General features: G+C 39.3%; 2 protein-coding genes across 2 annotated transcripts in view; one reads left to right on the top strand and one right to left on the bottom strand.

The window, feature by feature from the left end:
• The first annotated feature begins 44 nt into the window (after positions 1-44).
• On the top strand, positions 45-2738 carry pno1 (partner of NOB1 homolog). Its single transcript, XM_047351138.1, has 7 exons — positions 45-334; positions 1249-1395; positions 1518-1601; positions 1924-1984; positions 2098-2215; positions 2316-2386; positions 2485-2738. The coding sequence occupies exons 1-7, from the start codon at positions 137-139 to the stop codon at positions 2550-2552; spliced, it is 747 nt and encodes a 248-aa protein (XP_047207094.1). The 5' UTR covers positions 45-136; the 3' UTR covers positions 2553-2738.
• A 4210-nt stretch (positions 2739-6948) lies between these two features.
• The window catches only part of ppp3r1a (protein phosphatase 3, regulatory subunit B, alpha a), a 40307-nt gene continuing 24654 nt past the window's right edge, over positions 6949-22601 (bottom strand). The window contains exons 3-6 of the mRNA XM_047351746.1: positions 15016-15192; positions 13644-13703; positions 13036-13220; positions 6949-9203 (exon numbers count right to left, since the gene is read on the bottom strand). Of these exons, the coding sequence (XP_047207702.1) occupies positions 9156-9203; positions 13036-13220; positions 13644-13703; positions 15016-15192 (470 nt within the window). The 3' untranslated portion in view covers positions 6949-9155. The remainder of the gene's footprint in view (positions 9204-13035; positions 13221-13643; positions 13704-15015; positions 15193-22601) is intronic.

A 22601-nucleotide genomic window follows, 5' to 3' on the forward strand; every position in this document is an offset into this window, starting at 1 on the left:
GTTCAAGAATGTTTTCACTCTTCAGGCGTCGATGACGCAGCTGTTTGGGTCCTTCACGTCGCACCTCATGCCTCTGTGGCCACAGTCTCGTCCAGTTTTCTGTGGGTAACCGAACTTTAAAACACATTTTTGAGAGATGGACACTGAAAAAACTCCACCTGTAGACGTTGAAGTGAGCACGGAGAATAAAGATGGAGCAGAGGCGTTTACGAAGGTGAAATCTAAAAAGACCCAGAAACGTAAACGTGAGCAGAGCGGAGTGGACATGGACACGGAGGAGAGCGTGGCCATCAAACGGCCGCAGTTTCCACCGATCTCCGGAGACAAGTTACGGGTAATTACCATCTATCTGCATTTTTGTGTATCACATCAATGTAAAAAAGTATGTACTACTTTCACTAGCATTGTTATTTTAATTCTCTACCAAGTTGTTTTGTGTGCTTTCCCTTTAAGTAGAAGCTGCCTAGCGCATGCGTACATCGTGCGTTATATTTACCTGTCGCTTGAGCGTTCAGCGTTCATATTTAAGAAATGTGTGTTAACTTCCTTAAAGTGATGACGTCACTATCAGAACAGACGGATTAAAACAATGAAAGATTTATACAAGCATCAGTGACACCAATGTAATAAGCAGTTTTGATGCGTCGGCAGCAAAACATTAGAGATTTTATATTTACTATTTTGATAAATATGAGCACACCTAAATTCTCTCTCTGGGTTATTTTTATCCTCGTCTTCGTCCTTTTGGTGTTGCTGACAAGTTTTCCTCTCTCTCCTAATTAGAGTTCGTTGATTTGCTACTATGAGCACTAATGTTTTCTTGCTTTAACAATTTCCTTTTTAAACAGTGTGAGAAAATTAGTGTTTCAAAATAAAACAATTTTAGTTTCTAGATTTAGTATTTTTAGCTATTTATCTATCTTCACTCAACATAAGTTCATTTTCTTCCTAATTCTTATTTATCCAAGTAACCAAACATGTAATCATCTCGTTGTGTCTCTTGACAACTAAAAACTCGTAAACATGTAAATACAACATGTAGGATAAGGTGTGGCATATGTTGACTCTTGTATTTGTTGTTCATCTGAATGTCTCTCAAATGCAAAGTGGAATTATTATATTTGAGTTTAATAAGTGATATATATTTACCACAGAGTTTTACCTTATTTTGAAGTTGGCCTTATTTGAAATGTTTCTGTTTATGCCTTCATGCGGTGGGTAATGTTAATTGTACTGTGTGTGACTCAGGGTCCAGATGAGATGCGTAAAATTGCAGTTCCAGCTCACAGATACACCCCATTGAAGGAAAACTGGCTGAAGATTTTCACTCCCATCGTAGAAAACCTACAGCTTCAAGTACGATTCAACCTCAAAACCAGGAATGTGGAAATCAAAGTAAGTTTCCCCAAAACATTTTGGTAACACTGATTTAAAGTAATATTGTTAAGTGTTTTTTTTTTTTTCTTCTTCAACGTTGCGTTTACAGATCTGTCTGTTGCGTGTATTTTATTTTTCAGACGTGCAAAGAAACGCAGGATATCGGCGCCCTCACAAAAGCAGCAGATTTTGTTAAAGCATTCGTTCTAGGATTCCAGGTCGAAGTGAGTAAAGGGTTGATGAACACATTCTTAGTTTTGCAGAAGGACAGCTCAGGACAAACTAAATATTTAAGCATGTATTTTAATTAAAGTTAGCAATCAGTGCAAGACATGTTTGGGATTAAATCCTTAGTATTGATTGGCTGGAATCAAGCCAATAATTCTCCGTTTTGACATTGACCCCGTTTTTTTGTTATTGTTGGTGTACTTTTTAAAAGTTTTTTTTAGAAGACACTTAAATGTGAAGCACTACTGCATGCAGTTCTCAATCTATAACTTGTTGGATTTCTGCCAGTGATGTAACAATCGCCCTTCCTCTTCCCAGGATGCCATGGCTCTCATCAGATTAGATGAGCTTTTCCTTGAAAGCTTTGATGTCACAGACGGTGAGATTGTAACACCAGAGGACTGATATCTGCTTTCATACTCTGTGCACCTTTTTCTTTTTTTCTTCCCTCCTTTTCTCCCCTGCAGATTTAACTGTTTATTCTTTCTGCAGTAAAACCACTGAAAGGCGACCACTTATCGAGGGCCATCGGAAGAATAGCAGGGAAGGGAGGAAAAACTAAATTCACCATTGAGAATGTGACAAAGACTCGTATTGTTCTCGCAGAGACGTATGTGTCCTCATTGTTAAACCAACATTTTTGATAAATGTGAAATAAATTTTTTTTTTTTTTTTTTACAAACTAATCATCTCTACACATCTCTCAACAGGAAAATCCACATTTTGGGTTCTTTTCAGAATATCAAGATGGCCCGAACAGCAATATGTAACCTGATTTTAGGTAAACAGCTGATCATCCAGTGATTTTTAACATTTCAATCAGAACTCTGTAAATTCACATTAATGCTGCAAATAACTTTTAAAACCTCATCTCCACAGGAAGTCCACCATCAAAGGTTTATGGTAACATCAGAGTGGTGGCCAGCAGGACTGCGGAGAGATTCTGAAACTGATTGGCTTCTCCGGAGTTTCTCTGCTCCCTTCCTGGAACTGAGGTCATGGACTGCAATTTGGGGCAGAACCTTCATGTCTTTCTGATCAACTGTCTGACATGCATGTTGTAGTTTATGAACACAGTACTGCAAAGTGGGTAACAGAAAGTATGAGTTATATAAATAAAAATGAAAAAACAAGCAAGGTGGTCTATTTCTGTGAAGGACACATGGGGTGGGGGTTGCACTGGGCCCAGGACTTAGTACTCAGCCAGGCATCGTTGGATTTTCTGGTATATTTGAGTACGTGTAAAGCTGCTGGGTCAAGTTCTGCTTCATCAGTGATTTTGTTTTTTTACAGATGGTTTGTTACAAACTCCAATCTGGCCTTCATGTTGGTCTTAGAGACCAAAGGTTTCTTTTATGCACGTCCCAATTAATTCTAAATGTGTTTAATGTCTGATTCTATTGAAAGTAGCCTTCTGTAGGTCCTGTGATTACATTGTAGGTCTTATTTTTTTTTACTTCAGGGCGAGCGTAGTTGGAGAGCCAGACCTAGACATGTTTGTAGCTGAAGGTCCACTTGTAGAGTGTTTTTTCTTCAGACAGTGGAATGGCTGATTTCAGATTCTTCAGACTGAATTTGTCAGTATTGTTAAAATTGATAAGGCATCCATACGTCTAAATATGTTAGAGCATAATGGCCGTCAAAGGATCTTTTTACTGTTTCTCATAACTGTACCCAACATTTTTGAAGAGAACCCTAATGGATTAAAGTTCTTTCATTTGTAGTCAAACGTTGTAGTGCAAACCGAGAAACAACAAATAGACACTTTGACTTTAAATAATGCAGCATTTGAACTTGCATAAAAGGAATTACAGCACCATGAGTCAACTTCCAAAGAAAATGCTGAAAGTTAGTTTAAATCAGGATTATGTGACTCTTATCCTAAATACACGCTTCAGATTGTTAGTATTTCTGAAGTGACTGGGTGTTGGGGAGTTTACAGTTGATAGTCATGATTGAATCATCATGTAACACTGCTGTAGATGAAACATGACAGGACATGCCTATGACTGTCTACATGTGGGATATCTACTTGCTACAGCAGCATGTTGGTTGAACTTTTCATACATGTAGCCTGGTTTCCTCATTTGTTTATGATCACATACTTGAATCATTTACTGTTCTAGGGAGAAAATGAACTAATAAGTATGAATGCAACTCACTATGAGCTTTTTTTTTAACATTTAACACTTCATTCTGCAACATCTCGACCACCCAGGGACGTACGCCAGGATCCTGTTTGTAGACTTCAGCTCGGCCTTCAATACCATCACACCAGACATCCTCCACCAGAAGCTCACCCAGCTCAACGTCCCAGCCTCCACCTGTCAGTGGATCAACAGCTTCCTGACAGACCGACAGCAGCAGGTGAGACTGGGGAGCATCTTCTCCTGATCCAGATCAATAACTACTGGTGCCCCCCAGGGATGTGTTCTATCCCCACTCCTCTTCTCTCTGTACACAAATGACTGCACCTCATCGGACTCGTCCGTGAAACTCCTTAAGTTTGCAAACGACACCACTGTCATTGGACTGATCCAGGACGGTGATGAGTCTGCATACAGAGAGCAGGTGGATCGGCTGGTACACTGGTGCGGTCAGAACTACCTTCAACTCAACCCACTCAAGACTGTGGAAATGGTGGTGGACTTTCGGAGAACACCACCCCCATACACCCCCCTCACCATCCTCAACAACACTGTATCGGTCATGGACCACTTCAGGTTCTTAGGAACCACCATTTCTGAGGACCTGAGATGGTCTTCACACATAAACACTGTTCGAAAGAAGGCCCAGCAGAGACTGTACTTCCTGAGGCAACTCAAGAAGGTCAACCTTCCACAGGAGCTGCTGGTCATCTTCTACACTGCCATCATTCAGTCTGCCCTGTCTTCATCCATCTCAGTGTGGTTTGGCTCATCCACAAAACAGGACAGGTCCAGACTGCAACGAATAATCAGGACTGCAGAGAGAATAATCAGGGCTGATCTTCCCTCCATCCAGGACTTATACAGGTCTAGGGTCAGGAAAAGAGCTGCTAATATATCTGCAGACCCCACACACCCTGCACATAAACTGTTTAGAGTTTTACCTTCAGGCCACCGCTACAGAGCACTGTTCACTAAAACCAGCTGCCACAAAGACAGTTTCTTCCCCCAGGCTGTTTCTCTGATGAACATTCAATAGAGTACAGAACAACAGCATACAGATGTTGCAAATGCACCTTTTTTATTAGATATGTGTACATTGTAAATTGTAAATTTGTATATTCTGTAATGTAAAAACAGAACAAAAGAGCAAAGTGTACTGGAGTCAAATTCCTTGTTTGTATGTACGAACTTGGCAATAAAGCTGATTCTGATTTAAACCCTTGTTTTCAGGGTGGCATGATAAACTAATGAATGTGTGCGATTCAAAACCACACAAGGCTCAAACCTATAAATACAGGCTCAAGGATGTACATAGAACATTTTGGATCCACCACAAAAATGGTGTTGGACTTCACATTTTGATTTAAAAACAGATTTTTTCAACTGTGTTCCATATAATCACGTCCCGCTCCACCTAACCTGACAATGAGTTAAAAGGAGAAGACAAAAAATACTTATTTGCGCACTACGCGCACAGCCATTCTGGAGAAGTCCAGAACAGCAGTTCACTCCAGGTCGACCTGCCTTCTTCATTACCAGAAAAGTAACACTGAGCGGCTCGAACAGGTTCATTTCAGAGCAACCGCAGGGACAACCGAAGAGTGGGAGCCTGGTGGGTGTGTGTTCAAGAAAAAGTGGAAGCAGAGCGGTATAACTCAGATGAAGATAGCGGTAAAACCTGAATGCTGACTTGGAATGGGCTAATTGTAAGTTACAGATAATCACTGATTCACCCAGCAAGACATGAGGTGGAGGTTCACTCTAAAGAGCATCTTCAGGGTCATGATGAGGAACTTTCACCTGAGCTACAGGTGAAGTTAAATGATGTGTCTGTGATAGAAAACAGCAGCTACCTTCTCTGTGAGCTTCTAGCGGGATTTGCATCATAATGTGAAAATATCTGGTCCTTTACTTCAAAATAAAAGCATTTAATCCTAACGTAGCTGAACACATTAAAAGGTCCTTCAGATCAACACGTTGATCTCATGGCTGCAGCAAGTCTTATAGTCCAGTTCTACATGTAGACAGAAAAAAGTGTTGCTCAATAAACCAGGAAAATATCTCCTGGTTCCAGTAAGACGTAGTAGAAATGTAAAGGTAAGCCTCCCTGTTATCTTTCATATCTTCTGTGCTGATTCTAAACATACAGCTCTGGGTTTAAAGATGCAGCATAATTAAGAAATAAATCATTGCAATTAATCACAGGTTGATTAGTTAACTATTTTATATTTCTGAATTACACATGTAATATTATAAAAACTAAACTCATTAAACAAGGATACAGTTTTACTGAAGGTGAGACATACATACCATATGAATACAATTATTAATAACTATAATATTAGAACTGATAAGGTCCAGGATGAGGCTCTATGCTCTATTTTAAACACCACAACTTAACACCGTTTCCTCTCAAAGTGTTTAATAGAAAGAACTGCACTAATGTCTCACATGCAGAACAAAAGACTGGGTTGTAAAATGTTTCTATTATTATTTTTGGCAGGACAAATTTCTTCAGAAGTGGAATGAAACGGCTGAAAAGATGGCGATAAAAGAGAACAGGTTCATAAAAGAAGGAACAATTTTAATAAAATGTTTCAAAAGCTCTTGGCATAATAACATAAATGTCTAAGATTTAGGAAAATCAACTTTATATCACTTTCCTTTTTTTGAAATATAAGAATAAAGACAATGGAGCCTCAGGAGTGGAACACTTTGAAGACAATTTAACGTTTAAAAAAGGTAATTTATGTAGATGACAAAAGAAGCACATTTATCTGGCCCAAAGAAAAACATCTCTTGAGTTTAAGAAAAACTTTTGTCAGCAAAAATTCAGATTAAGTTCTTTTCTAAATACCTCAAAATGTGTCATTATTTGCTTCAGCAAAATGGTTTTTCATCAGGCCTGAACTCTGTTTCTCCTTGTCCTTCATTCAGCTTCTAACAAAAATAAAAAGTAAATTTATTGCAAACCCTTTTTGTTTGATTCACAATAATTTACATTCAGTCTAAAACCAGCCGAGACAGAGAACTAGTACAATATGTCCTCTATTATTTTAATTTTAAATTACCTATAAATATTTTGGATTTGGGCTAAAGCCCCCAATGACTCTAAAAACACCCCTGATTCAACCTAAGGTGTTTTAAAATTCTAAATTTTAGAAACAGGAATGAGGAGGATGGAAAAGTGTTGTTACTTTCAACATTTCAAAGTTTATTTAAATTTTATTTTATTTTCATACAGTATCAAGTTTCCAACAGTCCCACAGCATAATATGCAGCATGCAGAAAAGGAAAAAAAAAGGTTCTCAAACTTAAATCTTTTCAGATATTCCCACGCAAGCTAAAAAGAACCCAATTCCCTCAAAGAAAAGTAGCACTTACAAACTAAAGCGCGGTCTGATCTATACAGAGAACAGAGAGCCAGAACTGCATTTAACAAATACTTATATACAAAAGAAAAAAAAAACAAAAAAAAACAATTTTCCCCTTTAAGCTGAGTACAGTGTGTGGCAGTTTGAGACAGGATCAGATATGCGACTTTTACTGGAATCGAAGCATCTCGCTGACCCGGGTAAAATACAAAAAAGTTACATGTAGTTCAGTTCATTTGGATTACCGCTCATAATATGTGTACATTTACCAAAGTTTGGCAACATCCATATTGTATACCATAAAATTCTTAAATATATTAACATCACCATCCATGTGTAAACAAGAGTTTTATTTCAAAATTGATCTACATGCACAACAAAAAATATACTTCCATGTCATGCAAGCACAGGGAGGCCCAAGCCGTGCAGAGCTCAGGGATGGGGAACAAGAGAGCACTCCAGATCTGACTGAAAAATCCTGTTAAAACTAGCAGTTGGCCTCCAAAGCAAAACGGACATGTATCCCAATGCTGTTTATAGTAGGACGCATTTTCCCCTTGGAATTGAACAAATAAAATTTCTGAATTTTACATTTAACATGGTTGTGAGAGAAAGTGGGAGTGGAAGCCAACTTTTGAAACATACACGCTCCAGATATAAACTAGTCTAACGCCATTGCACACTGATCATGCTAACGTGCTAAGGTTAAGTGTTTTTGAGTTGAAGGGAATTGACCCCGTCCTGTACTGCACTGAGATGCTTTGGATGCAAAGGCTGCCTCCTCCTGCTGTCCGACAAGATGAGCTCACGTTGATTACCTAATATACACATATCTGTTTAAATCAAAAACTGCTGCCTGCAGGTAAGTCCTTTAAATTGCTTCATCCTCACACACAGCCTGTGATCTCACAATTAATCCCTCCCGGTTCTTTGCCAAGGTTATCCAGCATGGTCTGCTAACATCACAGAGACACCTGGAAACGAGTCATGATTCCACTACAGTTCATTAGCGAGTGCTGAGCTAATCTTTGCATTGGAAATTGTGTTTTGGATGCACAATGCTTCTTCAAGAGTAAACCATGCATCAGTTTGCAGCCATGATTTTTTTTATCCTTTTTTTTTTTTTTTTTATCTGGAAAGACATTTTCTTGGCATTAATTTAACCTAGCTAGAATTTCATGACAGGAAACACGGATGATGTCCAACAAAATAAACACATTCTTACGTATAAATAAAACTAGCAATCCTATTGGGAAAAAAAAGAAAGCCGATGAAAAGCATTGCTAAGAGTGATTCGAAGCTTTACTGGTCAATTCAAACTGCGCGCATGAGCGAAAAAAAAACCCAACAACAAACAGACGGCAAAAAAAAAAAAAAAGAAATTATCGTTTTGAAATTTTGTTTTTTTATTAACGATGCCTCGCCCTCCGGGTTTCCCCGTGTGAATGAATGCAGTGATGATAGTTAATAACTTGAACTGGTTCTGGATATGTTCTGGTTGGCACTTCATACCCTACTTTCTAGCTGTACTGCTGCACGTGTAAATACACTACACACTTCCTCTAAAACAAAAAAAAAAAGCAGATATATAGTTGTATTTTTTTTCTTTATAAAAGACAACAAAAATAAATATCAAAAATGACAATTAACAAAAGAAAAAAAAGGATGAAATATGAACAAGCCAACCAGCCTCTTCTCTGCGCCCTCCTCTAACCCCTCCCTGCCTTCTCTTCCACAACCAGAGATGCTCTTGCAAATGACAAATGGGTGTCCTTCAGTCTCTTAAAGTGCTACGACCGGGTTATTGCGGATTTACAGTTCGATAACACTTCAAAGTTGGCTTCGCGAGGCCCGCGGTTTTTTGAAACAGAAAAGAAAAAGCGGCTTCACAGAGAGACATAGAGAGAGAATACTTCCATTGAGTTACACAGAAAGCGTTTTGCCAGACGTCCTGAGCAGATCTTCGGAGATGGTGGAGATAGTGAGTGTTGAGGGCGAGGAGGGGGATTCAGCAAGCGGAGGGCGCTCACACGTCCACCACCATCTTTTTGTGTATATCGAGGCCGCCAACCACCTGCAGGAGGGAGGAGCAAGAGACAGACCGCAGGTTAGACGAGAAACATTTTAACACCAACGCCTTTACGTTGGAGCTTTTACCCATTATGAGTCATTAAATCCAGAGTCTGGGCTTCAGTTTAAAGATAGTAACGGCCAAACTGTAAGATGTGAATACACAACTGCTTCACCCTCCCCCACTTGGTGCTGTGCATTGCTGGTCAACTGGCTAAAGTATGTGATAGTAAAAGTGCATCAAACATCGTACTGAAAAAGGTAACGTCACTTTAAAACAGAGTGGAAGTTTTTCTGCAATTTTTAGAAAGGTTTAAGACTTTTTAGGGTCTTTTCAATTCCAGCAGAGACACCCAGATATCACTCTCCCCAAACACCTCCTCCAGTTCCTCTGGGGGACGCCCAAGGCGTTGCCATGCCAGTTGAGAAACATAGTCCCCTCCAGCGTGTCCTGCACCATCTCCTGGGCTTCCTCTCGGTGGGACATGCCTCCCGAAGGAGGTGTTCCACCTCAGCTGACTCCTCTCGATGTGGAGAAGCAGCGGATCTACTCTGAGCTCCTCACCCCATCTGCAAGGGAGTGCCCGACCACCCACCAGAGGAAGCTTTGTTCAGTCGCTTGCATCTGGGATCTCGTTCGTTCAGTCATTACCCAAATTTATGATATGAAGGTAGGAATGTAGATGGGACTTTTTCTTCACCCCAATGGATCTGTCGGCCTCCCCGTCCATTCTCCCCTCACTCATGAACAAGACCCCGAGATTCTTCAACTTGAGGCAGGAACTCCCCTCGCTAGAAGGGCCACGTAACAAGCCTGTGCATATAACAGAGTGGCGAGAGGCGCCAGGCTGGCTGTTCCAGTGCATCCTGGGATTTGTAGTTGCAATGCATATAAAACAGAATTTAACCTGATAGAATTGAATCAAGGACCAGATGTGACCCCGGGGGTTGGCTCCTTAACGTGTCTGCCCCAAGCTATAAGCCAGCTTCAGGAGCAGAGTTATTTTATTGGTTCATAGAGAAGGACAAAGATGCTCCAACGTTTTATTTCTTCAACGAGGCCGTTTGCCCAACATCATAATCCTTGTGGTTTTGCTACAGCTTAACAACACCTAAATTCCTCTTCCAAAACTATGACAAAAAGAACAAATGAATGCAGCCAGTCCATTTCTAACAAAATGAGTTCATCAATGAATGAATAAAAAGAATGAAGAAACCCTTCAGTTCTAAATAAAATCTAATGTGAGAAATCTGGATGTATTTAAGACTCTAAGGCCTTTAACTATGATGAGTAAATTTTGGACCTATGAGTTTTTAAGACCTCGCAGGCCCAGTTTGTAAGGTGCTGTGGTAATGTTTGTACCTGTGCATGCTGGTCATCTATAGAAAAACACTAAAGCCAAACTTCCTGCAACTTCAAACAGTTCTTCCAGCTAATATAAACTCAATTAAGAGCTACATATCTATATCTATAACAAGGTCATTTCAAATGAGGACATTATTTGTCCTTTGCGCTCTTAATAAAAAGCTGTTTCACACTGTATTTTCATTTGAGGCCATTACTTTCAAATTAAAGCTGAGAGTCTTTACTTCAGGCATGTCTGACTTCATGTCTGCAAACGTTTAAAACATTATAAAGAACAGGTAGTAGTACATATTTTAGGGCGTTCATTTCTGGACCCCACTGTTTAAAACAGGTCGTTTCATGAGGACATGTTGATTTACCAAGGCAACATCTGTAATGTCTCTTTTCCATTTTACCAGGTTGTATTTTACTGGGATTTTATGTGACAGGCGGCCTCAAAGTAGCGCGCAAGTATGAAGTGGAAAGAAAACGATCCATCTGAAAAGTGACATAACTTACTATTAAGCCCCTGTTAGTCAATACTTTGTAGAACCACCTTTTGATGCAATTCCCGCTCTAAGTCTTTCGGGATATGTCCTCTCATTAGAGAGGGTTCCTACTAATTTTCTGTTTCAATATTCCAGACTTTTTCAAACTCAATTCTACATTTTTACATCAATCGTTGATAACATTATGGATATTTGATTACAAAACATTTGGGATAGGTTTTACCATTGTTTGCTTTTAAACCCTAAATCATGAAATAACACATTGCTTGAGCTGGTTTACAATCCAACTGTGTGGTATCTGGACAAATTTAGATGAATAGGGGAAAAAAAATCTGGACAGATTGTTCTAGATTATCTCTCAGTTTTATTAGTAATGCATTTATTTCCCAAAATTCCCAGATAGAGCAATTAAAATGCTTTGTTTGGGATCTAAATTGATAACAGATTGCCAACCTTGGGTATTTAAAAGCTAAAAGAAATTGTCAAATTATTCCTTTGTTGTTTTTTTTAATTAAATGATAGAGTGTATCTGTTAGTAACTAAAAAAAAAAAAGATAAAAAGTCATCATCTAAACAGAAATCAATGCAAAAAGCCCTTTACCTTTTAGAAATTCCGATTTTTGTCTTTGGGATAATGCAATAAGGAAAAGACTGGATATTTCTTTTATCTTCAATGTTTATTTATCCACAGTTACCCAAATGTGAGAAATGTTGAAGTTCTAGACTTTTCTGTCTGAACACTGATGAGAGTAAAGCACCCCCACAGCATGATGCTGCCACCACCACCTTCCGCTGTGAGAATGGAGGGTTATGCAGGGCGATATGCATTTCTACTTCAATTCTGGTTTCATTTGAACAGATCCACTACTTCTGCTTATATCAACCGACAAATTGGACCTTTATGGCTTTCTCGCAACTTTATGCCACTCTTCCATAAAAGGCCAGTTTTATGGGGTGCAGAATATTTATACTACGATTAAATTAAACGATGTTGGGCTATTTACCAATAAAGTGAATTCAGAAAGCAGCGGCATTCAATTTTATTTAGGTCAATCAGAATAAAAAGGGGCAATCGTCAGGTTTTTGTTCAGAAACAATTTTGAAATCCATGCCTTCCTTTCCATCCACTCCACATTGATGTACTTATCTGTTATCACAGTATATCACATACAACCCCAATAAAATACATCACAGTTTGTGGAAGTAATGTGACAACGTGTGAAAGACCTTTGTGAGGCGCTGTTAGTGTCGCTGTAAGCCATGACGGAGAAGCAGCACGTGTTCAAACAGAACCATGAAGTAGGGGAATCTTACTGTAAATACTCCATCCTTGTTTTACTGCCAACACTCTTCAAGCAGAATCAAAAACGGCTACAAGCACAAAATGTTTGAGCTGCAAATGCTTCTCCTGCACCCTTCCAAAAATACATGGAGAGCCATTTTAGTTCAAGGCTCTGGAGATCTACCTGTCAAATGTGGGCCTTGTGTCTGTCAGAGCCAGATATGGAGCCTTTCATGTCAGAAACTGGCTCAGAGGAAAACTGGTTCCTCTGGGGGCCACCAAGAGACAGGTTGGTTGGATGTGGCTTTTCAAACGAGAACACCCACTGTGTTCAAACAACTTTGTTTGCCCCTGTGATCTGAAAGTAGATGGTGTACTTTTAATTTCCACAAGAAGGCTGGAGTATAAATCACTCTGACAGTATAGAAATTGTGCTTCGCTGCACTGATTTCAAACAGCCTCTCCACAGAGCAGATAAGTCTCATCACAGCAGACCTCAGGATTGTTGGATGACACAGCTCCTCCCACATAAGCAGTGTTCACTCACTGAAACTGAAACCCGGAGCTGCTGAGCCTCAGTGCAAACAAGCGGTCTTTGCAGAGATTTCTTTCCCCTTTGACCTTTTACCGCCTCCACAACCGGCAGCATCAGCAGAAATGTCACTGCCCCCATAAATACCCCAGGAGAGCGTCGACTTACTGCACAGAACTCCTCAAAGGATATCCTGCCGTCTCCATCCTTGTCTGCATTTATAATGGTCTTGTCCACGATCTGCTGGAGCTGTGTGTCCTTCAAGTTGTTGCCCACCATCATCTTCAGCACTTGGAAGAGCTCGCCATTGGAGATGTAGCCGTCCTTGTCCATGTCGTAAATCCTGAAAGCAACTGTGGTCCAGCACATGGCATGAAGGGACAAGGAAAGGGAAAGTGAAGGTTAGTTATATGCAAACACTGAGTAACAGATATTACATACTGTTGAGAAACGCATCTTTGAGGGTAGAATAAAAGTACTGATACCTCAAATTCACCTAAACATTTTCAAATTAGCTATACTGCCAAGAAAATAGCAGCAGAACTAAGCTTAAACTTAACATTTATCTTAGATAAATGTTAAGTTTTCTTGGATTGGATTTTGTTCCCAGTTGCACCGGTAGGTTAAGGCAGTTTTAAAAGGAGGACAGGAACACAGAATATAAAAGTGTCCTTTTCAGCAGTAAAACAAACATGTGGCTTGGTGATAAGATGGCCTAAACAAGCAGAGAAACCTTTGGTCACATGTGAAAATAATGCATAAGGAGCTTTACTTACATCGCAGTTTCTGTTCTTTGTCACCCTTGACGCTGAACTGTGAGACTCCTTCAATAAACTCTGAGAAGAAGAAGAAAATCCTTTAGGCTCCACTATATGGTCATAGACTTGGAAATCTAGTTCCACTTCCTTACTGTTTCTTTAAGAAACTCAAAGATCAATACAGACTCAGATGTGGAAATTATTTCACACAACTGAACTGGTCCTAGGTTAGCAGTTTTATTTTTTAGAGTTTTACAAATTGCTTTGAACTATTTTGAATTCCTAGCTTTACCAAATAACCCCAAAACCTTCACCTTAGAAGTTTCAATCATCATGTGACTAAATGTCAACAGTTTAATAGAGAATTTTAATTGAATAGGAATAATTGAGTAATAGGTATTAATAGTATTAGCTTCCCTCCTGTCTGTTTTGATATGACCCGTAGATAATTTAGCTCACATGTTTTCTTTGCAGTTCCAGTTATTCCTGTTTGGATAAAACTTACAGACGGAAGTTCTCCTGCTTCATAAACTGAGTCCTTTCCATTGATGGTTGTAAATATTAATATCCATGAAGGCTTGTCAGCCATGTGTTGTCCTGTACCAAGGGCTCTTCCACACATCTGTCAGGCTGAAACAATCATCCCCGACAGACAGGAAGCCGCAGCGACCGATACAGACTCTTATTGTGTGCTTTCATTGTGAACATCAATGGGTACACTGACATTGTTTTCATAAACGGAAAAAAAAACTAATTCCTTAAATGAAATCAACAACATAACCAAAAAAATATGTGAAATGTTTTACAGTGTATTCAATTTAAATGTTAAAATTATGTGTTTCCATTCTTGATTTGGTCATTACAAGAATCCTAGGTTCCCTACAGAGTTGAGAACATTCAAAGGAAAACAGTGAGTGGGATTTGCTCATTACTGTGGTTACTATCAACAGCTACCAGCCATACAACTAACCATAAACATATTTCTCTCTATTCTATGCCTTCCAAGACTAAAAGAACGTACACTCAAATAGATCCTCTAAAGTGCTCTCGTTAGAAAGAAAGCATCAGACATGCAGAGAAACTGTTCATTTCTACAACACATCTCCTGTCCTGAGAAACGTGTGCAGCATTTCTAGACTGATTCTACTGTTAGCTTTCATTTAGCCCATATACAAAGACATGAGACTCTTGAGGTGTACACTTAGCATTAGAGAAATATTTAACCCGATACATTAAGCACACCCTTCCATTTCAGTCACAGAAAACCATATTTCATGACAGATACAACTCAAGGTTGGTGCAAATCAACTTCATTCTGGAACATAAGACCAATAACAGCAGTAGAGTTGAGAAGCAGCCATTAAACACTGCAGCAGGGTTAAAGGCTTACCTTTAAAGTCTACCTCTCCGTTCCCATCCGTGTCGAATATGTCGATAACCCTCTGCACCAGCGGGTTCTGTTGCAGCTCCGGCAGAGACATGAATTCCTCCACGCTGAGTGAGCCCGAGTTATCTAGGTCGAGTTTCTTAAACCTCTTCCCTAGCCTCTTAATCTCATCAGCATCGACTGAACAAAGAGAAAAACAAAAGAGAGAGAAAAGATCTGGATGAGACAATTTCTATCTGGACATCTGACCAAAGTTCTAGATGATCTTCTTGATTATCAAAACTGTTATGAGCTGTGATGCGTGAAAGTGTTAGATATACACTGTCCTGATAGCCCTGTGCCTTTTTATCTGAATATGAATCAGAGCAACATTATGAAGACATGTTAAACAGAAACTAAACTAGACGTTTAACCACATAATTTCATTAAAAAAAAGAAGAAACGTGCATAAATGTTAAGTCATAAATTTTAGAAGTTGAATTTTCACAAACGGATCACTGACGATGTTTCCGACTGGCGCAGACCTGAAACAGACAGCTTCAAACCACAGAACCGCACAACCCACAGCACATCTCTTTCTGCTCTTAGCAACCATTGAAAACCCTCCGCTTGCTGGACTGCAAACATGAAAGGAAACCAAACCAGAGAAATCTGACAGTACTGCTGCAGCGGGAAAGCAACAGGGAAACAGATTGCTAAATTGTGAGGAGGTACCTGAATTCTGCAAACTTACAGCCTTTGTGGTTGACTGGCGCGTCTTTATTAGACGCCGTTTGGATCTTTTGTTCTCGTGCCATGAAGAAAAAGCCTCACCTCCCAGGCTGATATGCTTTGCAATAAGCATGGAGTAATCCAGAAGCAACAACGCTGTCTGTAGTTAATTACTATATAAGCTCATTCACACAGTCACATGATCACACCAGCCAACCACAAACTATCACCTTATGTGCTTTAAACTGGGGCCCTAAATTACACGAGCTATTAATGTTTAAGAGATAGGTGTGGCTAATTTATGAGGCCCACAATTCAGTTCATTCTGGTTCTGATCAAGTTAACTGAGCTCCACAAGAACATGACAGGCGCTGATAAGACTGATTTTAAACACCAACAAATCAGAGCAGAAAAAGAAGCCAAAGGTTCCAGGAGGTCCACGTTATGACAGGTGCCTACTAACAATGCTTCGATATGGTCGATGAGAACTGCTCAAATCACCTTTCAGCCTTTAATGTTCAAACAGGTGTGATTTAAACCAGACGCGAGGCTGTAGTCGTAGGACTCTGCTGTTTTCTGACATGAAGCGAAGCCAGAGAAGGAGAACACCGGTTGTGCGTGGTGCCCTGCGTTTCAGCACTCGAGCACAGCTACATCGGATCCATGACTAATCTGCAAGTGTTGGAGGAGAAGTGGAGGAAGGAGAGAGAGCGTGTGAGAAAGACGGACTGAGAGAGAGAAACTTAGGACGGCCAAAGGTTTAGGTCAGATTTACAATAAACTCATTTTGAGCCACCTAATGCACTACAGGTCAAAAAGTTGGAAGCAAGGCCAATACAGGTAAACCATTTCAAAACAACACGTTGGTAAGAATAGGTTGAAAAATGACTAACAAAATAAAAAAAGGCCTTAGCTTTAGGGTTATCGAGTCATAACTTTAGTGCATAATAAAGATGTATCGTATAGTTGCTGGCTGTTAAAACCAGAGAGGGTTAATTATGAGAACATATAAGAAACATACCCGAGGGGTTGAGCACACGACCCATTTATAGAGGGTACAAATCTCGAAGCGGCCGTCCCGGGTTTGAGTCCCGGACCCGGAGACCTTTGCCCACTGTCGGAAAAATTGAAAAATAAAGGTCTCTAGTGCCGCAAAATATATAAAAAAACAAAAATACCCGATAATTACATTCTGAGAAGACACCATGATCTTTTTTGACTTTGCTATCAAACCTTTGGGCGACAGTTGAGATCTCTATAGGAGTTTTCATACTTCAAGTACACTTAGTTTCAGATGAATCAGTTGATGAGTTTGTTAATTTGTAACTTTTTGGGGTGGTTCAGTTCCTCGCAGTAAACTCTAAGCGAACCAAAGCCTATAAACCCTCACATGGATATTATAACTATTGCAATTTAAGATTTTTCGCAGCATCAGTACATGCAAAACTATTATTTTGAGAAAATGTCAAAAATACAAAAGCAAAATGAAGTAAAGAATTTGAGATTTTTGGAATAGGATGCTAGTGAAAAAAAAAAATCCAACTTGTTTTGGTTGCAATTTGAACATTAAAAAGCAGTGCCTTCGCTTTGATTTTTAAATTCATTTTTTTTAATCCTGTGCTTGCCCAGCAGTCAAGTACGCAATAGTTCAGAGCGTGACCATAAGAGGACTCCTCACCTTGCAGCGTACATGTTATCACCGTGTCCAATAAAATGCTTTTAAAACACAATTTTTATATTTATGGCCTCGACAGGTAAACCTGATACAATGTCTAGTGGTGGAAAATTACATCACTTTTCTTTGTTCTTTCCCTGTATATGATCAAACAATAAAGTGGTAGATTATTTGATAATCCAACAACCTAATTGATTAAAGCAACAGGCCTGAAATACAGTGCAGCTATTAAAAAGCATTTCTAGAAAAACAAGCACATCTGTCAAGAAAAAGGAAATAAAATGTTTCTATCAAACATAAAACCTATTTTAATTTGTTTAAAATATTTCCTTTATGCCTTTAGTAGCAAGCAAGGCACTTCACCTAACAATCACTACTCATCTCTCTGTATCTTATTTCCATTACATTTGCACAAATAAAACAATTATTAATAGTAAGGTCACCAAATTATTTTAATTTAAAAGGGGAACTACATGTACAAACGAGCACCCGCTTTTAAAATGAGATTTGTCCCGCCAGGGTGTCTGTGTTTACTAGGTATGGTTATTAGAGCTGAACAAGAAGCTCTTCTTTGTCACGAAACGCTTTCTTATCAGCAGCCTCCTGTTTCCTGTTCACAGCAGATGACACCAGCTTAGCTCCTAACAGCTGAGCCCGTACATGGAGTATCGATGTTACGGATACAGATTTGGTATTGTAAATCAAAGCCTGTTGTACTACTAGATGTGTCCTTTTCCAACTTGAAGTGCAAGTGTCCATAAGCGCGTTGTTGAATTCCTCTCATATGCTGTAGCAACGGCTGAGCAACTCAGGGCAGGCCTGCGGTTCAAATCATTAACGTGCATTAAAAGCACTTCCTACTAAATCAGGAGGTATGGGGATAAATCACATGTTCGAGTGAGGGGAGCAAAACTTTAAAGCTACCGGTCAAAGTAATTTTAGGTATAGTTCGTCACCTATAAAACATACTATGGCCACTTTTTTATTTTTATTTCTTTTGTTATTTAGGTGCAAATCTTCATTTAACTGGATTAAAATTTAAGCTTCCTCTGTCTTAACATAAAGCATCTGCTGATTAGAGTGGCTCAGAGAATGCGCATTTTTAATTAAAATATGCTTTTTGGTGTCTACTAGTATTCTGTATGGGTGCAGCAAACCTAAACCATATGTGAGAGCAGTGCAAGGATTTCTAAATAATTTGCTGGCTATAAACATGTGGAAGCAAGCTGTGACTAAAACCAGTAAAAACTGGTCCAGGTCACATTTTGTCATTCAGGAGGCTTGTTGTTAAAGAAAAGTTTTTGGAATAAAATATCCTGCAGGCATTTGCAGAGCCTAACCCATCACTAATGCGGGGAGTAATTCCCAGCCGGGCAGACAAACATATGATGAACCCAATCCTACCAGTGCAGTTTGCGCAGATTTCATCATTCCCAGCCAAACCAAAGGGAAAGAGTTGAAAAATAATCTCAATGTTGTCCATCCAGAAAGAGAGAAGTTCTTTGTTTAATCTATGAACAGAACTCAGTCAGTTGTTCATGCCTCACAGAGTGATTTTCAGATGTTCTGCAAACTAAACTGGATTTATGAATAATTCATAACTGCATGTGCTGGCACTGGACTGGCAAGGCATGTAACTATTTAAGGCAATAAATGTTAAATGTGGCATTAAAATGTTACACCCTGCACAGTCCATTACAGGACAGCGCAGAAACGCACAAGACAACATTAACACAGTCATACCAGAAAGCTATTTATAATTTCCCAAACTAGCAAGTTTTCAGACTGTTTGTAGAAACCCGAGCATCCGGAAAGAACATGCAAACCACACACGAATAGGCTGGAACAGACCTTCAGGTTCAAACAGGAATATAAAAACGTTTGTTGTAGTTTAGGTTCTGAACACATTTGCTTCTGGTTCATAATTAATCATAACATTCATCATGGCTTGAGGATTGTTGGAATTGAACACAATTGAAGTTTTAAGTTGCATAGGCTTAGATTCACTCCAATTGGAATTTTCTTTTATACAAGGTTAAGATAAAAAAAAATGAAAAATGATTCAGAATCTATACAGGAATATTTCCAAAGTTACTTCTCTGCAACAGTGTTTAAATCACCTCCACCTGTTGAATGTTACCGCTTCATAGAGGCGAGATGTCTTGTGACACAGAATCTCATTATATTTAGAAACACCCTGATATTTTGTCCTAATGGTTTAAAGCTCGACACCGTGTCCATGTTTGAAGCCCTTATTTTGAATTAAAGGGAGTACTTCCTGCTTCACTGACTGTGCAGACAGAATCTGCTCAAACTGCTTGTGGGACTGGCTCACAACACTCAAGAAGTCTGAAGCGCATTTAAACCGTTTGTCTTTTAGCATTTTGAATACTCCTTAAGAAAAACCAAACAGACAGGAGAAAAGATGTGAACCACTGTAAAAATATTCTGACTGGTTAACTGTACCAAAGTTGGCATTTGCTTTGGTGCTTCCCATCAGCACTACACCACTATCGTTTTTTAATGAGATCAGCCTTTGATCATTTATGTTGTAATTTAACGTCTACAAATCCATAGAGATTAAACCTGAACAGGATCATTTTAGACTGAACAAAGATTGCTTAGAACAGTTTGAGAGGGACCAAACCTGGATCCTCTTTGTGAAAACGCAGCAGGGGGTTATTCATTGGCTTTTGGGATTAAGACCCCGTTAGAGTAAAGTAAACAAGCATCAATATAGGGACCGCTCAAACCTTGACCGAATTATTGTAAACCAATTAGATCCTTTAAAAGAGTTTGCGATTTTTGAAACCTTTACTCTGTTTGTGAAAACAGAGTAAACCTCTCTGTAAACAAACAGAGAAGTGGAGAGAGAAGAAAGACATGCAGGAAAGGTCTCACCGGGTCAGGGCTCGAACCCAGGACATCTACATTGAGGTCTGAGGCATTCCTACTTGGGTCGCATGCTCTACCTCTACGTCACGAGCCGCACCCACAGCGGCTGGTATCTTTACTCTTGGGTCCTGCATAGCTGAACATTACCGACAAGTTCAATATTCCTACATAGGGGCGATTGTTTTTTATCAGATAAAAACCACAACAAAAACATACTCTCTATGAAACAAGAAGTTTGCTCATAACACTGGTATTTAACCGGTTAACTTTAGATAGTTACTTTCTTAGCATGTGTGACTGCCCCTAAACATATATTATAGAAAATCTTAACAAAACTGTCTTTGGACATTAGAAGTCAGTTATGGATCTAAATATATCAGAGGGAAGTGGAGCTACTATCAGAACTACAGCTTTAAATGTATGTAAGAATATACTGATATTTGCTTTGCTTGTAGTTGAGGTGTGGACTTTACTGACAAGTGCTGGCTTGTATTAACAAAGCTGTGTTTACATGTTCTTGCAAGTATGTGAAACGCTAGTTTGATGAGCAGACAAACTGGGACTACTAGAGTGATTTCGCATGTAATCAACTGTTAGTTAGCCTGAATGCAAAGTGAAAAAAAACCATGTTTCTTAAAAGATTTAACCAGTTCCTAAGCCTTACTTAACAAAATACCTTCAGCAATGTTGCTGTACTGTAAGTAGTAATGACTACTCCTTTTTTGGGGGGACATTTAACCATGAGTTAATGAATCAGTTTGCCATGAATAAAACTGTTGGGTTTATTGATATAACAATTAAACCCATATATTTGTAAATATGCCTAACTTTATGTGCCTCATGTAAAAATGCCCACAAAATAAATCTTTCAAAACCTGCAGCACCGTCAAAACAGAAATTTCTTTTTGTGCGACACCATCAGGTCAGAGTTATACTGAAGTGCAGAAGGGGGAAAACAAAACACATTTTTGATGCACATTTGATACAGCTATTGTGCAGAGAACATCTGAGCCCAGTGACCAGATCCCTTATTGATGGCAGAAGCTGCCAAGAGTGTAGGTACATGTATTATTCATGAGAGCAAAGACGACAGCCTTCTACACCTCGGGTCCCTTTTTCAGTCTCAATCCAGCAAGCCTCATGTCTGCCAGCATCCGAGAACCATGTGGAATCCAGCTGAGCCAAGAGAAACTTATCATTAGGGCAGTGGATATGGTGCATTTACTACAGCAGTAAGTTTTAAATAAGGCAATAGATTCCTTGAATGCATATTACAAAATGTTTGAGGTAAAATCTGACTCAATGCTTGGTTTATTTTACATAACTACACATTTCAGTTGTCATGTTGAACAAAAGAAATGATCTGTAAACTGAGTTAGCTCAGCACAATCTTGCAACATCATCAAAAGCAGACCGATGAATTTTTGTTTCCAGAAATGGCTGGCCTTACCAGTGCACATAAGCAATCTTTACTATTAGACTGTTGGGATCCCAGACATGGGTTACAACATAAAAGGCCAGTATGAACTTTCCTGGAAGTTTCAAAATTAATCGCATTACCCTACTTCCAGCTCAAGCCAGGAAGAGGAGGAGTCAGAACTGGAATCTTTGACCCAAAGACACCTTTCCCCCTCTGCTCGGTGTCATTCCAGCTGCAGAAAGTGGCTAATGGAGGGACCAGAACAAGAGTCAGCTGAAGGCCTTGAAACTCACGGGCGAGTAAGGCTCTCACTTTGAAGAATCGTTGGATCCAAAGAGACTACAATCATGTCGATTGTATCCAACAAAGTTAAGTAATGATTTGCTGTTCGAGTACCCAGCATTCATTCATAAAAAGGGGATAATTGACACAAGCTTGATATTCTCTTCTGAGGCCTACAGGAGCAGCTTGTACCCAAAGAACTCCCCACAGCAGCTCTAATTGAGGTGGTTTTCCCCCACGACCTGAAGTAGAGGTATCGGGACCGTAGTTTAGCTGGCTGCCCACAGGACAACTTTTCCTCAGCACAGTTCACATAAGAGGTGATGTTTGGGCAGAGAAGATTAGTTTAGGATGAAATAATATGAATATTTATTTCATGAAGTTTGGTTTTGTTTGTGTTGAGAAAACCCAGCTAACACTGAATGGTAATGTTGCATCACTCTTTTTGTCATGGTTAACCATCTTTGAATATCTTGTTCATATTGTATATAGATTTCAGTAGTCTTCCTTATTCTTTCATTTTGCTTGGTAGTTTTAGTTGGATTGCTCTAGGATATTATCGAGTTTGTTGATTGGAATATGTTTGACTTTGAGTTGACTTATTTT

Source organism: Girardinichthys multiradiatus, chromosome 22 (genome assembly GCF_021462225.1).
Source record: "Girardinichthys multiradiatus isolate DD_20200921_A chromosome 22, DD_fGirMul_XY1, whole genome shotgun sequence".
Taxonomy (NCBI): Eukaryota; Metazoa; Chordata; class Actinopteri; order Cyprinodontiformes; family Goodeidae; genus Girardinichthys; species Girardinichthys multiradiatus.